Here is a 20,756-nt window from a genome sequence, read left to right as displayed (position 1 = left end):
AAACAATGAACAATGCCAACTTGAAAACTAAGACAAAATTTAACTGATACTTACCTAGTACATATGATAAGATTAAATTCCAGCCGGTTATAAAGGCCCATATTTCGCCCACAGTCACGTAGCTGTAGAGGTAAGCAGATCCAGTCTTGGGAACTCTGGCACCGAATTCAGCATAGCACAGGCCAGCAAGTACAGAGGCAAGCGCAGAGATCAAGAAACAGAGGACGATAGCAGGACCTGCCTTGTCCCTGGCTACTTCACCTGCTAAAACGTACACACCTGCCCCGAGTGTACTGCCAACCCCAAGAGCAATTAGGTCCAATGTTGTCAAGCATCTGACAAACCGAGTTTCATCTGAGTTGCAATCAACAATTCGTCTACGAATCAACTTCTTCCCAAAGGTTTCCATCATCTTACTTGCCATTTTGATTGAAGTGCTGCATTTAAAAGAAAATCAACCATGATAAAAAGTTTAAAATTTACACACCATCCATAATACATTAAAACATCTCAAAGTGTTTCATAATGAAATTAAAATGAAAATCGCTTATTGTCACAAGTAGGCTTCAAATGAAGTTACTGTGAAAAGCCCCTAGTCGCCACATTCCGGCGGCGCCTGTTCGGGGAGGCTGATATGGGAATTGAACCCGCGCTGCTGGCCTTGTTCTGCTTTACAAGCCAGCTATTTAGCCCACTGTGCTAGTGAAACGGAGCTCGTTGAAATGCAAGTGTAACTGGAGAGATGGTGGCAGTGTTCAGCATTGTTGCATCACAGCGCCAGCGACCAGGGTTCAAGTCTGGCCATGGGTGACTGCGCGGCGTTTGTACGTTAATCCCGTGTCTGTGTGGGGTTTCCTCCCACAGTCGGAAGATATGCAGATTAGGTAGATTGGCCATGCTAAATTGCCCCTTAGTGTCCAAAGATGTGGGGTTCAGGGGATTGGGCCTATGTCGGGTACTCTTTCAGTCAGTCTATGCAAACTCGATGGGTCAAATGGCCTCCTTCTGCACTGTAGAGATGTTAGTTGAGATTACTCAAGGGATGATCGAGAAGGCGGATTTAAGAAGTTATTTTTTAGGTGACAAGAGAAGCAGGAAAGTAGAAAGGTAGAGAAGTGTCCAAAACATGAGGTCATGGTGAATAAAGATAAATCCAAAGAAGCAGGTACTTTGGGCTCAAAACAACGGAAATGAGAGCTGTGGAGGGAGTGAAGGAATTTGTGGTGGTTGGTTTGCTGTGGATGTATTTGTAAACGACGGACTCTGCGAGGGAAGGTGAAGCAAAGATGGCCAGGTATTGCAGATTGATAGGGCTGGAAAATGAGACATGAAATATGGCAGGCTGTGGGTGCTAGAGTTCCAGATAAGTTCAAGTTTACATAAGAACCCAGCTGTGATGAAGTTGTAAAAGATTAGACTACAGTGGAAGTGACAAAAGACATGAATGAGTTTTTGTCACAACCATTAATAACGAAGCACGCTTTGAAACCGATATCAAGAAAAACAATGGGGTGGAATAATGCAGAAACTAATCTCTATTTACAGAAAAACTTGCAAGCAGGTAATAAATCTTGTCTGTTTAGGAAGGGGCTGATATCACAACTGCTCGAGAAACAAGGCATGATTACTGATTAAGTTACATTGGATAAAAGATGAGTTGTTTTTTAAATTGGAAAGTCTCATTTAAGAATACATACTCAACGCTAAATTTTAAAATAGAAAAGAATACAAGATAAATCAGAGCTAGCGATTAAGTGACACAAAGGTCGGTTTCTAAATGACTGACGGGAAGAGGAGAAAGATGAGCAACACAGGTCTGATATTTTGTTTCAGTGTGAGAGACCTTGCCTGTGTGACATTGAATGTTCATTAAAACACTTATATTTTAATTCCTTGGGTCACAAAGAGTTCACAGGAATTCCAGTCTATACTGTTTTAATGCAATTGTTAATCTGTTTATTTTCAATATAGCACACAGAGGGAATGCAAGTCTTTAACTACAAACAGCAAGTCAAAATCTTCAGTTACAGACGCACCAACAGCATTGTAGAGTTTCTAATTAATCATTAATGTGTGAAGGATAGAAGATACCAGAACACGGTAACTAGACACTCCAAAGCAAAGACAAATGCTAACGCCCAAAGTTAATTTATTTTCAAATACAGATGTCAACTAACAAGTGGATTTGATATTTACCAGCCCCTTTCTTTGCCTGCTCTTTATAAACTGGGCATCTGACCAGTCTTCCAACTGCACAGTAACCAAGAAACATCTCTGTACAGGCAGTACTCAAGGGCACCTTTCCAATCAAACTACTCACTGCTCCACATTTACATCTTAACCACTGCTCCACATTTACATTTCTACCTAAATTGAAGGGCACAAGTACCGCATCATAACGTTTACAGGGTTGACAAAGCCTTTCTGCAATTCAAACCCTTTTCTTTGCAGAACAGACCAGTTTAAAGAAATAATTTAATGTTGATGCCCTAGAAATCTAATCCCTCTCTGCTCTTCAGTTGCATTCAATTACAAGGCAAGGAACCAGAGATGAAGCCCAACACTTCATCTACATAAGATCCCTTGCTTATTGAATCGTGCCCAGCAACAAATGTCCAAAATATCTTTCAAGAAAATGAGTAAAAGATAAGCTTCTCAAGCTATTATCATCATACAAACAAGAATTTTGCACAGCTGCAATTTGGTGACTGGTAAGAAATATTTAAGAAAATCCATTTTACAAAAGTTACCTCTTCTACATGTGCTTGTCAACTGCAAGTCCGGCAAGAGGAGTTACATTACAGCACACCTCAATAATATAGTCTGCTCTTTCAATTTTCTCACACAACTTCTTTTATTCTGCCACAGGAGAAAAGCTGTCCTTTGGTATACCCTGGTGGCAATGAGTACAATCAGCCCAGTCTTCAAATGCTGGATGCGGAACTCCTTTGCTAATGTGATCAGTTGGTCGCGAGTTACATCTACAAATGTGGCCTTGACCATTGATTGTTTTGGTCTCCTATATACGGTTAATGATTTCAAAAAAATCTACAGCAATCAATTTGATCCTCCTAACAAATATGCATCATCTGCCTATTGAGTTTAACTTCAAAATGAGGAGCCTATTCCTACAGCCTGCATTGACCTTTTGCTTGCCACACAAATAAAGCACAGCTTTGACAAAGAATCATCGGACTCGAAACGTTAGCTCTTTTCTCTCCCTACAGATGCTGCCAGACCTGCTGAGATTTTCCAGCATTTTCGTTTCAGATTCAAACATCCGCAGTAATTTGCTTTTATTAAGAAAGCACACATCACCTGTTTCCAAATCTTAATTCTTACATTCATTTTAAGATCTCATAAACAGCCCACATTTCATATTGCTTTCCATGAGTTTGTTGCTCTTACCTTCACATTCCAAAGTAACAATGATGTGCGAGAGAGGCGTCTCGAGTTTATGTATTTACAGGAGGAGAAGGAAGTGTTGGCTCATTAGAATTCCCCTTTTCCACAATCAGATTGTGACCCAATACACACAAGAACATTGAACTCATTTAAAAACATCTTAAGAGCTTCCTTAATCCTTCAACAGCATACCAGTTAGATCCGATTACAGAGAAACTGCTTTGCCACCAGTCCTTTCAACAAGGAATACACTGTTTTACTAAAAAGATCATGCCACAAACACATGACAACCGGGCACGATCGACTTTTCCATATCGATTTAACCCTATTACTCTAACAGTTACGCCAGACTATGTGTTAGGTTTTATTCAATTATTAACATTAACTTAATCCAACAGGTCAGATAATACCGGTAGGTTATTATTTTGAGGTGGCGCAAGGCAATTGTTTATTTCAATAGGACTCATCAGCAAAATTAATAACTTATTTATGCCAGCATTTTAATATTTCTAACCAAGGTTTTGCCACAGCACAGGGTGTCTCGATTGCCTGCAGCACCAGTTAGAAAAATTGTGAACAGCGCAGCATGCCCACTGGGGTTTTCTGCTATTCGTCTCCGATAGGACAGGCATACTACCAACAGCACATACACTTCGGAAATCTCCATGAAGATCTTGCTGGTAAAATGCTTCTTGCCCTGTGACTGGACAGTCATCACAGGCCTGGGGAAGGCTGCGTGTTTGTTGAGAAGTTACAAGGTTCAGGACTCATCTGAGATGCAATTAATGCATGTCTGTGACAGGATTGCCACAATGAGAGTGGAGTGGAAGATCCTATGGTCACCATCTGTTTGTAAACATAATGACACTACTTCTAATATCAATTATTTCTAGTGAAATCATAAATTATTCTACAAGAATGCATCGACAAATTTGCTAAGGACAGTGGTCACATTTTCTGTGTGGCTGTAATCAGAAAATATTCAGAAAAACAGACAAACAGAGAAATATCTGTGTTGGAGAAAACAGAATATTTTTTGCCAGCACAAATCTACTCAAACAGCCAAGAGTACAGATCAGTGTAGGCTGCATGGAAACAATTTGATACTTCAACTTTCAGTTTTTGTAAGCACAAGTTAAGTAACTGTTGGGCAACACAGTGTAGAAGAATTTCCCAGGTTTCTTATTGTACAAGCAATTAAAACCATAAGTGTTGTAACCACATATTGCTTCATAAACTGTAAGCTTCATTTCTAAGTTGAGTGTCCTTTGCTGATCACATGGATGAAAGTCATCTTTACAGAATTAGATATCTGCACACATATAAAAATGCACCATCATCCTGCGGCAAATGGTGTCAAGCTATCCGACCAACTGAGAATGCAAACAGGATATTTGACTAGGTGGGGATGAATCACAGCTGATCCTCTCCTAATCAGGAATCAATCCACACACACCTTCCAGCGGGTTCACAGGATAGCAACCGTGACCAGGACCCTCCCTCATCCAATGTTAAAGAATTTTAAACTCTCTTTTGTGGTCAACAGCATAGACGTAGCAAACATTTAAATGAGCCTTGGGAGAGCCAAAAAAGAAAGGAAGACTAGATTTGTTGCATGTTTTACATCTTTAGGATGTCTCAAAGTGCTTTACAAACAACTTTTAAATTAAAGTCACTGTTAGAATGTAGGTAAAGTAGTAGCCAACTTGTGCATAGAAATCTCACAAACAGCAAAATGATAATGACCAGATGTTTTTGTGGTATTGATAAAGGGATAAATGTTGGGAAGACAATGTAACAACTCTCCTCACTCTGCTTCAAAATAGTCATGTGATCTATTAGCAGAGAGCAGATGGGACGGGGAGGCTGGGGCTGGTTTAGCACAGTGGGCTAAATAGCTGGCTTGTAATACAGAACAATGCCTGCAGCGCGGGTTCAATTCCCGTGCCAGCCTCCCCGACCAGGTGCCGGAATGTGGCGACTAGGGGCTTTTCACAGTAACTTCATTGAAGCCTACCCATGACAATAAGCTATTATTATTATTATGAGAATAGTATGCAAAACAAATAGGGACAAAATGAACAGCAGAAGCTTTTCTGATTGGACAATTGGTATACTTTTAAAGCTGCTTTGAACACAGCCCTAAACTGTTGATTCCTGACCAGGAAGGTTGTCTTGAATCAGCTCCTGGCAAAACCAGGTAAACAATGGCCACACTAACCCATACACAAGGAACAAAACAGCAGAAGCACTTGAAAGCTCTTGCAAAGCAATGCAAGACTCACGGCAATCATGCACTATTCTGCTTCACTGCAATAGGAGGAGAGGTGCATCACTGCTTCAAAGAGAAAGGTTGAGTTTGCGTTTACTAGTGGCTGTCTCTGCATTATAGTAGACCATCTATCGAGCATGCTACCAACACCCACTTAGAGGAAATGAATGGCTCAGTTTTACATGCACGATCTCCAAATGCTCATTTAATTCTAAATCAAAGCAGTGGCTGGGACATGCTGTGATTTTCCCTGGTTTCGCACTGCTAAATTGCACCATGAGTCATAAAAACATCAGGGAGGTTTAGTCAAATGTTTTGCAACTTTGGAAGAATATTGTAACTCATGAGAACATGCCCCCTCCTCGTGCAGTGGCTATTTCTTTAGGCTAATGACTTCAGAGAAATGAGCCAGTGAATCCCATAGGAACAGAATGTTCAAGCAGCAACATAAACAGATCTTGTAACTTTCAATCACCCATACTGTATACACTTGCTTTGATAATGGTTTTCCCTAATCTCTCTCCCCCAAGGTCAGAAAAGGCAAGGCACGCTGCCTACTGATTTCATCTCTTAGCATGATCCCAAATTCATTCTGGTTGGTGTCAACCATCATTTCTAAGCTGTACTGAGTGATCTGTGACATACTCATTTAACAAGAAACTGGGTGAAACACTTTAGTGTTATTGGTCAAAGGTTATGCAATTCTCTCTTCCCACTAAAACACCTCCCCTCAAGGTGCTAACATTTTCAGTTTCATGTGCAGCCAGCAGCCGCCCCGCCCACCCAAATTCTTCATGTGTGAAGCCAAACAATATATGCGCGGCACGGTAGCACAGTGGTTAGTACTGTGGCTTCACAGCACCAGGGACCCGGGTTCGATTCCAGGCTTGGGTCACTGTCTGTGCAGAGTCTGCACGTTCTCCGTGTCTGGATGGGTTTGCTTTGGGTGCTCCGGTTTCCTCCCACAAGTCCCAAAAGACGTGCTGTTAGGTGAATTGGGCTTCCTGAATTCTCCCTCTATGTACTCAAACGGGTGCTGGAATGTGGCGACTAGGGTCTTTTCACAGTAACTTCATTGCATTGTTAATGTAAGTCTACTTGTGACAATAAAGATCATAATAAATTAGATATATATATAGTCATATATTCTGTATTCTGGTAGCACTTTTTAACCCCTAATCATCTATTGGAACTATGAATCAGCCATGTATCACATTTCGGACCCAATTCAGCCTTCCAAAATTAACATTGTCTTGCCTACACGATGAGTCATTATGCTCATGGCACTGTACAAAACAACATGACAGCAATACAAAAAAGGAAGATTTTTACAGGAAAGAAGAAAAGAAATATTGTGATCAAATCTAAATTTGAAGCACACGCAGGGGTTATTTTTAATCTCAAAATAAACATGGTACTTAACCCTGTATAACACTGAAACACATTTATCCATTTCAAGAGGTGTATTTTCTCACAACCTCTTGTTTCCCTGACAATGAACAGCAGCATTAAAGAGATGGTTTGAAGTGTGTTAGTCCCTGATCAAATCATCTCCCTTCCTGCTTCTCATAACTAACTTACTGATAAGACAGTTTAAGCAATGATAGGTTGATACCATACAGGGAAATGTATCTGGTATTCACCCGTAAGAAATTCAATTCTAATTGGACTTGTACAATAAGGTTCATTCAATTACAGTAAAGACTGTAATCTAAACTTACTTCCCCATCTCTATCCTTTCTCCTCTAGTTTAGGTGACTCATACTGATATACTGGTTTACTAAAATAGTCATTATCAAGATTAGATGAAAAGGGTATCCCATAAAATAAAGGTACTTGTAACTTTTGCTAGCATGTAATATTTAAGTTTATTAGTTATTGAAATGAATTTAAAGGAGCAGTCTGAGATTTCTCCAAAGAAAAACTGGAAAGTTTCAAATTACACAACATTTGCTTTGTTGAGGAAATGATGAAAATATCTGGGGCTGTGACTACAATTACTCAAAGGGACCCAAGAGAAGCAGGAAATACATGTATTAAAAAAACTTGCCGTGAGACTGAATTGTGGGTCACAGGTCCCAGGCTGGCAGGCAGATGGACAGTCACTTATTTTGATAATCTGGGTGGGTTTGTTGCTTAGTTTACTACACTGGACAGGTCTTTTAACTTCAAATAAGGAGCAGTCTGCGATGGAGGGTAAAGGAAAGAGGACACCCCAAAAGGTGCAATTTCTACAACTTTTTTAAAGCGTATACTAAAACACTGATTTTGCAGCCAGACCACCACTGTTGTGGGCTTGTGGAAAGCCCTGCACACAGTAGCCTGCAACTAGTACCTTGGCAGAGAGGGTGGGCTTCAAAGTCTGCCGGTAGTGATGGCACACCTCTCCTATCCAGTCTGTCACCAGGAGGCCACCTCCAAGGACCAACACTGGCACCTGCCGCCTGTGGGAACCTAGAGGAAGACTGGAAAACTTCAGTTAACCTATTTTGATTGGTCTCAAGTGGTCTTTAACAAGTAAATCGACTCCCACCAGTGCTTGTGAACAGCCTTGCCAGCGACCGTGCCCCCTTATCGCACGTCTGCGAAAATAGCTCAGTGGAGAACAATGGAACTGGACAAACAGCATGCTGGCCAGAAGCACTATCCCACCACTGGTGCCTTAAAGTTATGGCTCAAGTGCTAATTGCAAACACCCAAGTTGCCATTTTTAAAACGTACATCTAAACAGTCACTTGGATACACCGCTATTGGTCACCTGCCCTAATGTTTCCTCCTTTGGTTGGTTTCACTTTTTCTGTTTTGATCCTCTGACATGCCTGAAATATTTTACTGTTAAAAAGTGCTGCGTAAATGTAAGTTGCTATTATCACATTAATATTAATCTAGCGCCATAGGAATTTTATATTCTTTTTTATGTGCTAAATCCCATCATAGAGCCATAGAATGGCATTCAGCCTCACATATCCTTGCCAGCTCAGTGAAAGCAACTCAACTAGGCCCACAACTCTGCCTATAGCCCTTTTCTCTTCAATTATCCCATTCCATTGAGATAGCCAAGATTGAATCCATCTCCATCAGCCTCGCAGGGAGTGCATTCCAGATCCTGATCACTCGCTGCATATCACCCGAGATCAATATCCACTTGTTCTCGACTCTTCCACCAGTGGAATGTTTCTTTCAACCTACTCTGTCTAGACCGCTCATGATTTTGAAGACCTCTTCCCTTTATGGTGAACAGCCCGTTTTGCACATCTAGCCATCCTACTGCAGTCTCTCATCTCCAGAACCATCCTCATAAATCTATTCTGCACCTTCTGCAAAACCTTCGAACCATCCTAAAGTTGTGTTGCCCAGAGTAGGGCACAATGCTCCAGTTGAGACTGAACCACAATATTTCATTGGTGGTCATTTTTTCACCTGTGCACCTGCAGATAAAATGTCAACAGGCAACTTGGCCAGGGCAGAGGCGCACGGCGGCACAGCCAAACCGGATTCTATTCTCCCTCAAGGCACTGCGTACCAATCAGGAGCACAGGCTGATATTTCCGGCCCCTGCACCCTCAACCTAGAAACTAAAAGCAAGATCAGCTAACTGGGATTTCAATGAATGACTTCATAGCCTATGCAATTCATTAATGCATTAGGTGGTGAATTAACCTTCTAAGTCATTAGGTGAGCAGTTAGCTTTTTACATTGTTTCTTCCCCAAGGAAGAAAAATTGAGATAAGAATAACAATTTGTCCTATAAAATCGACTCCTTGGTGAAAACAGTTCACGGTATTTTGTAATCTTGGAAGTGCCTGTGTGAAGTCACTCGATAAGGAATGGGAGGAGTGATTTCCAAACAACACTTTGTTCATAAAATGACACATCAAAAGAAACATACTATAAATAGTGGGAACTATTCTTCTAAATAACATAGTTGTGCAACATCAGCTGTTTCCTGTATGGATTCCACATTGCCAGTAACAATTTAACTTCCGTGTAAAGGTTTACCAAAAGTTACTGCAACAAAGCCAGTGTTGAAAGTATTAAAACAGGTATCTCGGCAGTAACTGATCCATAATAAAACTTAATTTTTTATTTTAAAAATATAACCATCTGTTGATTCGCATCGATTTTCATGTCTGCAGCAAATCAATGTGGATCTTTTGTCCTCTTCGCACAAGCTTTTCCAACTCAAACTGTGAGCCACTATCCGGTCCACTGAGCCAATGTTCAAATTACAGGTAAGTGAAGTGGATGATTCTGCAAGTAGCTGCATCTTTAATCACAGGACATTTCTCTCCCGAATTTGTTGTTAGTATCATCGACCCCCTACACGATTCAAGATGGTGGAGCAGTGGTTGCAGCAAAAGCAGAGCCCAGGACAGCTGGAGTGTTAGACAGGATGGAGAGAAAGAGGTCTGTCCCCAACCTTTCCTCACCATTTTAATCTCCAAACCATCTAGGCTCAGCGGGCATGAGTGAATGAGTTACGGTGGCCGTGGTTTTCTGTACCCCCTCCCACAGCATGTTTTCTGGTGGGAGAGGCGGCTTGCGATTGGCCGCCAGCAGGACCTTCCGTTCCTGCTGAAGTCTATGGTGCTTTGTTTGGCTCATCCGCCCTTCCGCCGCATCAGTCGTGGGGTGGGGGGTCATCTTAGGCAAGACCAGAAGATCCCGCCAGCAGGAAGGACCAGATAAATCCAACACTGTCTATGTGTGTGAGGGAGAGTGAGCTCCCTCAGACTAGAGAGGTGTGCCGGTCACACATATTCTCATCCACTCTTACTGTAATTGTCATCTTTATTAATTACTCATTTTTTAAAATTATCAATTTATTACTTGACATTTGGTCAACTATTTGTTTTTTTCCTTTGTATCACAATTTTATTTTGAAATTCATGTTTCTGCAATTTGCTCATTGGCCTCCTGTGTGAGAAAAAAATGGAATTGTGGCCCCTCAGCTGAAAAGGTTGAACAAGCCTGCTGTAACACAATAACCTCAACGCTACGCTGCCCCCCCCCCCCCCCCCCCCCCCCACCATTCACAATCTCTCTGCCAACTGTACCCAGGAACCACCATCTGACCCATCTCAGGCAGTCAGGATCCCCAACCACCATCCGACCCTCCCCCACAATCAGGCCATTGGGCCACCATGGTATCTGCCAAGATCTCTCTCACTTCCCCAGTACATCGACATGCTCTTTTAGACTTCGGCCCTCTGAAGCAGATTTCCCACCAAAAGTCATTCATGTACGACTGTATGTGGGAATCCCACTTAAAGGAGCCTGTTAAATTCTGCAGGGCAATTTGGAAACATTTTCTTCTAGTTTTCAAGAATTCACAACTGCACTCTTTTGCTACTCCTGGGGCAGCATGGTGACACAGTGGTTAGCACTGGTGCCTCACATCTCCAGGGTCCCAGGATCAATTCCGGCCTCGGAGTTTGTCTGTCTGTGTGGAGTTTGCACTTTCTCCCCGTGTCTGCATGGGTTTCCTCCCACAGTCTAAAGCTCCTTCATCTGATGAAGGAGCTGTGCTCCGAAAGCTAGTGATTCGAATCAAACCTGTTGGATTTTAACCTAATGTTGTTAGACTTCTTACTGAGTCCAAAGATGTGCAGGTTAGGTGGATTGGCCATGCTAAATTGCCCCTTTGTGTCCAAAAGGTTAGGTGTGGTTACTGGGATAGGGTGGAGGTGTGGGCTTAAGTAGGGTGCACTTTCCAAGGACCGGTGCAGACTCGATGGGCCAAATGACCTCTTTCTGCACTGTAAATTCTATGTTTCACAGAAAACGGCTCCAGGCTAAAATCCAGGCTGATATTCCGGTTTGCAAATACATGTTGTTGGGCTAATTTTGATCTAAACTACAATCAATGCTTACCAAGCTGATTAAACCATATCTCGATACTGGTATTAAAGAAAACAGTATGGCTGACATTTCAATCCTGTGGGAGATGTTACTGAATTAAATTTAAAAGTAAATTTGTTTATCCATTCTCTGTTCTCTCTTGTCTGTGACTCTGAATAAGTTATCTGTTTAATTGAAGTGCTGCATTTAATTTAAAAATGCCCATAAGCCACTATGCAACAGTAGCTCTCTGCCATAAACACTTTATTTCTTGTTGCAACTAATATCTCATTAGAAAGCAGTAACACGCCTACAGTAATTGAGTGCTCCTGCGAGGAATAGTCAATTGAAGTATCAGAGGCTGACAGTACTTCCATTATGAGTCAGCACCATCAGGGGAGAAGACTTGAAAAGGAGAGAAAACTGGAGGACATAGTTGGCCCGAGTAAGAATTTAGATGGACCAAACCAATTTCCTTTCTTTATTTAGATATAAACCATTTGAGTTCTTACAGATGTTCCACACAAAGTATTGAACTGTCTTTTTCTTTTCAGATGCTGATAAATTCCAACCTGTTTAAGGCTTCCTAACATTTCCTTTTTGTTTACTCCGGCTCCCAACTAAGTCACCCCCTCTCTCCTTTTAAACAACACACATCAGATTACATTCATCCCTCTTTGAGCTGAGCAATATTCCCAATGATTTCTGGAAATGATCAGCTGGTCACAGAGGGATGGCACATTTGTGTGGATAGCCAGTAAATTTCTTTTGCTTTTCTGTGGTTTGCTTCGGAGTCCGTAAGCAAACATGCCCCGGATATGTTTTGTTGTGCTCCCCGCATTGTGGGCCTCCTTCGGCTGTTGGAATGATACCAACAGCCCTTAAATGGACATTAATTGTCCAGTTAAGAGCCTCAATTGGTGGCAGGGCAGGATAGCTGTGCACGAGCATCCCTGCCCTGAACTTAATCAAGGTGGAGGTGGGAAGGTAGTAGATCCTCACTTGTCAGCCTGATTAAATAACCCCTGCCATCAAACTCGCCATATAGCGAGGGCTCAAGAATTCTCCTCATGTGCGGGCAGACTATTCAACTACAAAGTATCACAGCTGAAAACCATTGCTTACTCAGTCAGTGTTCATTTACATGTTTTTCATTGGTAATCATCAGCAGGAATCATGGCTAATTTTCTCTTCCCTGACCAAAGGCACTATGGCAAACTGTTACACCAACAGAAATGACAGACTCGGTGAAAATCCTTACTCGCACTTAGAAACAGGTCAAGAAAATCTGCAGCAGCAACAACAACCAACATTTATGAAAGTGCCTTTGATGTAGTGAAACATCTCAAGGAGCTTCAGGTGAATGGAGTAAGCCACATAAGCAATGTTGGGGACGAAAGGTGCTGCTAGAGGGGAAGGCAGGCAGGGGGTTTGGGTCTTCCGAACCTGATGTACCACTACTGGGCAGCGAATGTGGAGAAGGTGCGGAGTTGGGTCAGAGGGATTGATTCCCAGTGGGTCAGAATGGAGGAGAGTTTGTGCAGGGGGTCGGGGCTGAAGGCACTTGCAACAGCGCCGCTCCCGATAGCTCCGGGAAATACTCAGGGAGCCCGGTAATAATAGCTTCATTGAGAATTTGGTGGCAGTTTTGCCAACACTTCGGGTTGGGGGCAGGGTCAAGGGAAATGCCGATTCAGGGGAACCAGATTTGAGCCAGGGAGGTGGGATGGGAATTTTCGGAAATGGGAAGAGAAGGGGATTAAGACGTGAAAAGATTTGTTTCTTAGAGGTCGGTTTGCAGGATTGAAGGAGCTGGAAGCGAAGTATGGGCTGGAGCAGGGAGAAATGTTTAGATATATGCAGGTTCGGGATTTTGCCGGAAAGGAGATACAGAGCTTCCCGGAGTAACTGGCCTCCACATTGCTGGAGGAGGTGCTGATGACAGGGGGACTGTGACGAGAAGGGGGTAGTGTCAAAGGTGTACGGAGCTAGTTTGGAAGAGGATAAGGCACCACTGGAAGGGATCAAAGCAAAGTGGGAGGAAGAGTTGGGAGAGGTTATAGAGGAGGGGTTCTGGTGTGAGGTGCTCCGGAGAGTAAATGCCTCCACCTCATGTGCAAGGATAAGGCTGATACAGCTGAAGGTGATATACAGAGCACACCTCACGAGGGCGAGGTTGAGCTGATTCTTTGAAGGAGTAGATGTGTGTGAGTGTTGCGGGCGGGGCGGGGCGGGGGCGGGGGGGGGGGCACTAATCACGTTCATATGTTTTGGTCCTGTCCCAAGCTAGAGGATTACTGGAAGGAGGGTTTTCGGATAATTTCCAAGGTGGTGCACGTGAAACTGGACCCGGGTCCCCGGGAGGCCATATTCGGGGTGTCGGACCAGCCAGGGTTGGAAACGGGTGCAGAGACAGATGTTGTAGCCTTCGCCTCGTTGATCGCCCGATGGCGGATCCTGTTGGGATGGAGAGCAGCCTCTCTACCCTGGGCCCTGGCGTGGCGTGGGGACCTGTTGGAATTCTTGACTATTGAGAAGGTTAAGTTTGAACTGAGGGGAAGAACGGAGGGCTTCTACAAGTCATGGGCATTATTCACCTTATGCACTTTCAAGAACTGGATAACATCGAATATTAGTTTGGGGGGGGGGGGTTGGGGGGAGGCGGGCTGTGTATTAAGGGTGACTATGGGTAATCCCTGATTCCTTTTTGTCATTTGTTTATGTAAACATGTGGGCTAATGTTTGGGGTTTGGTGGGAGGAAGGGATCGTTGTTATTGTTATGGGGATTGACATATTTGTTGCTGATTATTGTTTATTGTTGTTAAATTTGAGAGGAAATGTGAAAAAGGAGAATAAAAATATATATTTTTTAAAAATCAATGTTGGGGAGTTTGAGGAGTGTCATAAAGGAGGAAAAAGAGATAGTGAGACAAAGAGTTTTAGGGGCTGAGTTCTAGGGCTTAGGACCATGGAAACTGAAGGTATGGCCGCCAATGATGGAGCAATTCAAATCAGGGATGCTGAAGAGACCAGCCCAATTAGACGAACGAGGCAAGGGAGGAATTTGAGATGTTGCTTAACTGGGAGAGTCATTGTAGGTTAGCAAGCAAAAGGGTGATGATGGGTGAATGCGACTAATTTAGAGTTTGGGCACAGCTAGGTGGCAGAGTTTTGAATAAATTCAACGTGGGAGGCAGCTGGGTAAGAACTGGAATAGTTTAGTCTAGAGCTAACAAAGTTCCAGAAGGCTTTGTGGCTGAGACAGGGGCACAAAGGGATGTCTAAAATTGGGAATTATAGTGGTGGTAATGTGGATATGTCCTGTGGATTTTCTAATATGACATGACTAAATGGAACAGCAACCCACATAATCATATAACAAGCTAATCAAATATTTATTACTCCAAATCAATTACATAGTCATACAATGGCACTTGTAGCAAACTGAATTATCTGATTTAATTAAAAATATAAACATATTTATTCAAAAGCAAACCAAATACCAGGTTTAATCTTGAGGAACAAAACATTTTATGGATTATAATCAACTGTATATCTCTATAGCACTCAATAGCATATTCTATATTTTTTATTCATTAATTAATCCTCTTTGATGTTAGCTCTCAAAGCACATGCTATATTTTTTGTTCACTAATTAGTCCTCTTTGATGTTAAGTACCCAAAAGGTAATGAACAAGCTGTTTACAGCAGAACACCAAGATCAGATAGTACCAAAAACTTGAAATGTATGCATATTAATGGAGATACAGATTTAAATTTCATATATGGGCTCCAAATGCTCAATCGCAAAGATGTGCAGGTTAGGCAGGGGAATGGGCTGAGATATGGTGCTCGTTCAGAGGGTTGTGCACTCGATGGGCCGAATGGCTTTTGCACTGTGGGGATTTTATGATTCTAAATACTTACATATCCCATAAAAATAAAAATCTTTGATACTTAGCATCCATAATAACTACTATTCACTGGTGACCACACCAAATCAGAAGATCCATAATGACAGTGACATCATAGAACAGTTTCAGGTATTTCTTTGGCTTTAAAAAAATGTTTTGTCAATATCACTACCAGGAGAAGGCCGTTCAACATTTTCCCCCATTTATTAGAAAACAAACAATAGAATTGTTAGTACAGGTAAGTAAGCAATACAGTAAGCAGAACTTAAATAAACATGATATAATATGCATATGCCATTTTAAAATTATTTTTATCTGTAATGCGGCAAGAGAACAACTAACATTAAGAAAACTGTTTATACCTTATTCAACCCCAAAGCTTTAACATTCTCCACTTCATCGCATGCTCCCCCACTGCATATCAGAAGTCAAACCTTCATTAATGATGTACTTGCAGTATGAAACTCTCCCTTTGCTACCCCTCATCTTTCTTTCCTCAACCTTTTAAAAAGAGGTCTGGAAATTGCTGAAAACGTACACCAAATAACAGCATTTGTATGGCATAATGTACTGCAAAAGATTGAGAAAAGTCAGGCATTAAGTACCTTTGCTTGTTCTTACTCTACACTCGAATATCCTTTATATTTTGCACTGATTCTACAGAACAAATTGTATGACCCTCTGCCACTTACCAGAATATGGGCAGCATGGTGTGCCTCAGGGGTCTGTGCTGGGACCACAACTTTTCACAATAGACATGAATGATCTGAAAGAAGGAACTAAAGGCACTGTTGCCAAGTTTGCAGATGATACAAAGATCTGTAGAGGGACAGGTAGTATTGAGGAAGCAGGGGGGCTGCAGAAGGATTTGGAGAGGCTACGAGAATGGGCAATGAAGTGGCAGATGAAATATAATGTGGAAAAGTGTGAGGTCCTGCACTTTGGAAGGAGGAATGGAGGCATAGACTATTTTCTAAATGGGGAAATACTTAGGAAATCAGAAGCACAAAGGGACTTGGAAGTCCTTGTTCACGAGTCTCTTAAGGTTAATGTGCAGGTTCAGTCGGCAGTTAGAAGGGCAAATGCAATGTTAACATTCATGTCGAGAGGGCTAGAATTACAGAGATTTACTTCTGAGGCTGTATAATGCTCTGGCCAGACCCCATTTGAGTATTGTGAGCAGTTTTGGGCCCCGTATCTAAGGACGGATGTGCTGGCCTGGGAAAGGGTCCAGAGGAGGTTGACAAGAATGAACAGCTTGTTGTATGAGGAACGGTTGAGGACTCTGGGTCTGTACTCATTGGAGTGTAGAAGGGTGAGGCGGGATCTTATTGAAACTTACTGGATACTGTGAGACCTGGATTGAATTGATGTGGAGAGGATATTTCCACTTGTAGGAAAAACTAGAACCAGAGGACGCAATCTCAGACTAAAGGAACGATCCTTTAAAACAGAGATGAGGAGGAATTTCTTCAGCCAGTGGGTGGTGAATCTGTGGAACTCTTTGCTGCAGACTGCTGTGGAGGCCAAATCACCGAGTGACTTTAAGACAGAGATAGATAGGTTCTTGATCAATAAGGGGATCGAGGGTTATGGGGAGAAGGCAGGAGAATGGGGTTGAGAAAAATAACAGCCATGATTGAATGGTGGAGCAGACTCGATGGGCCAGTGGCCTAATTCTGCTCCCATGTCTTATGGTGGCACAGTGCTTGGCACTGTTATCTCACAGCACCAGGAACCCGGGTTCAATTCTGATCTTTGCGGTGTGGAGTTTGCACATTCTTCCCATGTCTGCATGGGTTTCCTCCAACATTCCAAAGATGTGCAGGTTAGGTGGGGTTACGGGGATTGGGCGGGGGAGTGGGGCCTAGGTAGAGTGCTCTTTCGAGGGTTGGCGCAGGCCCGATTGGCCGAATGGCAATAATGCAGCAGGACCCAAGTCATATTTTTGTTTCTTTGTTGCTTTTTAAAGCAATTTATTAAAAAATATCTTCATGGAGTGAGACTCAAGATATTAAGTACTTGTGACTGCATCTTTATGTGACTGCAATAATTTGCATTAAAAATGGGATTAAAAAATTTCCCACAATTTAAACAAGCCCTGCCTGATGCGCATAAAGTCTGGCTTGGTGGTTCCAAACTTTAAGGTCCATGCATGCCAGGAGAAACGTAGTATACACCCAGCCTTTCACTGGCTTGATTGCTGACTTTGAATTCTTACTCATCTTATGCCAGTTTTTGCATTCCAGCATGCGCTAAAAATTCTCGGACAAACTTCAGCGTAAGAAAGCTTGCCAGGAAGACTGGCACACGCTGCCGACAGATCGGTTGGGCTAAAGGGCATGCCGTTTCTGCGCCGCAGGTCGAGGGCTGTGCACACTTTGGCATCAATTACACCGCAGCAGGTCCTGTTGGGATGGAGAGCAGCCTCTCCACCCTGTGCCCTGGCGTGGCAGGGGGACCTGTTGGAATTCTTGACTCTTGAGAAGGTTAAATTTGAACTGAGGGGAAGGATGGAGGGTTCTACAATTCATGGGTGTTATTCATTATGTAGTTTCGAGAACTGGATAACATCGAACATTAATTTGGGGGGGGGGGGGGGGTCGGACTGTATGTGTTAATGGTGACTATGGGTGATTCCTGATTCCTTTTTGTCATTTGTTTATGTTATGGCTGGTTTAAACACATTGGGCTAAACAGCTGGCTTGTAATGCAGAACAAGACCAGCAGCGTGGGTTCAATCCCCGAACAGGTGCCGGAATGTGGCGAGTAGGGGCATTTCACAGTAACTTCATTGAAGCCTACTTGTGACAATAAGCGATTATTATTCACATGCGGGCTAATGTTTGGTGGGAGGATGGGATTGTTGTTATTGATATGGGGATTGACATAATATCCGTTGCTGTTTAATGTGGGTGGGTGCAAATTTGGGAGAAAATGTGTAAAAGGAGAATAAAAATATATATATATTTTTTAAATTACACCGCAGCAGGAAATTCCAGACTCTCAACTCCAGCAGTGAGCTCAAGCCTTTCCCTTTCCTACTCCCCTCGCGCACGTTGATTTTTGAAAATAGAAAAGCCGTTCCCGCCACCCCCAAACCCCAGCCCCAAGCGGGTCTTTAAAAGGTCGTGCGCGCGCAGAAACGACTCCCATTTTCCTTTCGGTCCGTCGTCGTCTTCTTCTAGCCCCGTTCGTTCCTGGAGAAGCCAGCTGAGCGGTCGGGCCTCGTGTACCAGAAACTGGGATGGTGGTTTGGTGATTGCTCCTCCCACATACCCACACAATCTGTCAACTTTTGTGTGTGTGTGTGTGTTTTGGGGGGGGAGGGGGTTTAATGTGAAGTGATTTTTTTTAAAAAAAGTGTTTGTAAATAAGGGAAGGAGGGGTTTGCTCGGTGTCCCCGCAGACACCGGCGGTTGTTCCTGGCAACGCTGAAAGCGAGCCAAAGTTTTGGCTGATGCAACAGGCACATCGTGGCCGCGCCCCCCACCCAACAACTGAGGAAGAAGAATCCCTCATTCCAATCACACCAGTAACCCCGGCGTCCATTCCGCAATTCATGTTCGAGCCGATATTTATTTACAAACGCGCGTTTAAAAGGCAAACGCCGCAAAAGCGAATGAATTTATTTCGCCTCCCGCTCTCTCCACCCCCTCCCCCCCAATTAAAAGCGCGCGTCTTGGGTTTAATCCTCTTTAATCTCCCGGGCGCGATCCAAGTCGTCCACCCCCCCCCCCCCCCCCCGAACAAAACATACAATTGACTGAACACCGGAGTCCCTGAACTGATAAATAAATTACCAGAATGTAGAAAGAGATCAAAGGAAGGAAGCTTTTAGGCGCCAAACCCCGGGTCACCGAAGCTCGATCCATTCAGATATATATACTTTTTAATCAAATGGAGTGTTTCTGTCACCGGGCGAAGCTCTAATGTTTTAATCGGGCGTCCGGTTTAAGTGTTTCATTACTTATGTTACTGTTTTATCAGCAGAAGCCGACAAACTGCAATCCGGCCACTTAGTCCGGTTAAACTCACTTCACCGCCACATAGTTGAGGGTGGGGGAGAAGATGAAGGAATGGTTCGCATTTACCCGGCCGCAGATTAAGGAATAGAAACTCACTGTTTGCTTTCTTAGGATGAAGTAGCCAGGGACAATGTGGAGAGTAGAGCCCAGTCCGTCCGCTTCTGTCTCTTCTCTCTGATAACTGAGTTTCCTTTCCTCCTCCCCCCCGGTGAAGAGGCATGCGTCATGGGCAAATCCGTCATTTCAAATTTACACATGGTTAAGGGGAAACTTACGCTCCTGTGGGCTGTGCGCACATCAGTCGCAGGAAAGAACCACTGACATCTGTATCACAATTTAAAAAAAAAAAATTACGACCCCCGCACGTCTGAAAGCTCTTTACAGCCAATATTTGAAGTGTTGTGATGTAGGAAAAACAGCTGGGAGCCAATTTGCCAGCAGAAGGCAAATAATGATCAGGTAAACTATTGATTTGAGGGAGAAAATACATGTCAGGACACCCGGGAGAACTTCCCTGGTCCTGTTTGAAATTGTGCGGCGGGATCTTTGCATCCACCCAAGCAGTCGGGCATCCAGGTTAAAATCTCATCCCGAAATATATTGGCCTTAATTTTCATCCTCAAGGCAGGTAGGGGGAGCAGGGAAAATTCCTGGCTCAGCCCCCCACCCCACCCATCTGTGGAATGTGCACGGAAAGGCAGAATCTTCATTGCTGGGTGTTGGGATCATCTGGAAAGAAGCGCAAAGGCAGCCACAGGGGCTGTCAGGTGCAGAGGCAAGCTTTTAAAAGGCCAACCTTGGTGCCTGAGACTTTGTCTCAGTGGAAAAAAAAAGACCCTTGAGCCTTCATCCCTCCCAACCCCCGTGCCATCTCATAGAATCCATGCACCCATGCCCCTCCATGGTCCCTATGTCCAGTTCTGCTTTTCCAACCCATGACCCCAGGCACCTCATGCTCCCTGTGCCAAGCTTTAACCTTCCACCAATCCAGAGAGGTCCCTTATGCCCCATATGTCAAGCTATGACACTTACTTGCTCATTGACCCACTGTTGACCTGCTAGAATCAATTAACCCCATAGTGGTATGTGAAGAAACAGCTTTGAAAAAATATTGTCCATGTTCTTCTAATCGTGAAAAATAACGTTTGGATTGCAAGCTAATAAAAGTGTTACTCATTTAAGCCATTTGAAGCTTCAAAAATCACAAACCCTTAAAACCACAATTTATCTCAACAAATATTGTGAAATTGACTGCAGAGATTAGGGAACCATAGATGTCAAAACAACCTTTCTCT

General features: G+C 43.2%; 1 protein-coding gene across 2 annotated transcripts in view; it reads right to left on the bottom strand.

Annotated features, from left to right (window-relative positions):
- The window catches only part of LOC140421119 (high affinity cationic amino acid transporter 1-like), a 35,312-nt gene extending 15,621 nt beyond the window's left edge, over positions 1–19,691 (bottom strand). Inside the window, exons 1-2 of one of the 2 annotated variants that reach the window (XM_072505525.1) lie at positions 19,558–19,691; positions 55–437 (exon numbers count right to left, since the gene is read on the bottom strand). In XM_072505525.1, coding sequence (XP_072361626.1) covers positions 55–424 — 370 coding nt within the window. In that variant the 5' untranslated portion in view covers positions 425–437; positions 19,558–19,691. Of the gene's footprint in view, positions 1–54; positions 438–15,795; positions 15,815–19,557 lie in introns of those variants that run through there. The other variant, XM_072505526.1, reaches the window with a different exon arrangement.
- Between the last annotated feature and the right edge of the window lie 1,065 nt (positions 19,692–20,756).

This window comes from Scyliorhinus torazame, chromosome 5, assembly GCF_047496885.1.
Source record: "Scyliorhinus torazame isolate Kashiwa2021f chromosome 5, sScyTor2.1, whole genome shotgun sequence".
Taxonomy (NCBI): Eukaryota; Metazoa; Chordata; class Chondrichthyes; order Carcharhiniformes; family Scyliorhinidae; genus Scyliorhinus; species Scyliorhinus torazame.
Note: the sequence above shows the minus strand (reverse complement) of the source record. Positions and strands in the feature narration are given on the sequence as shown.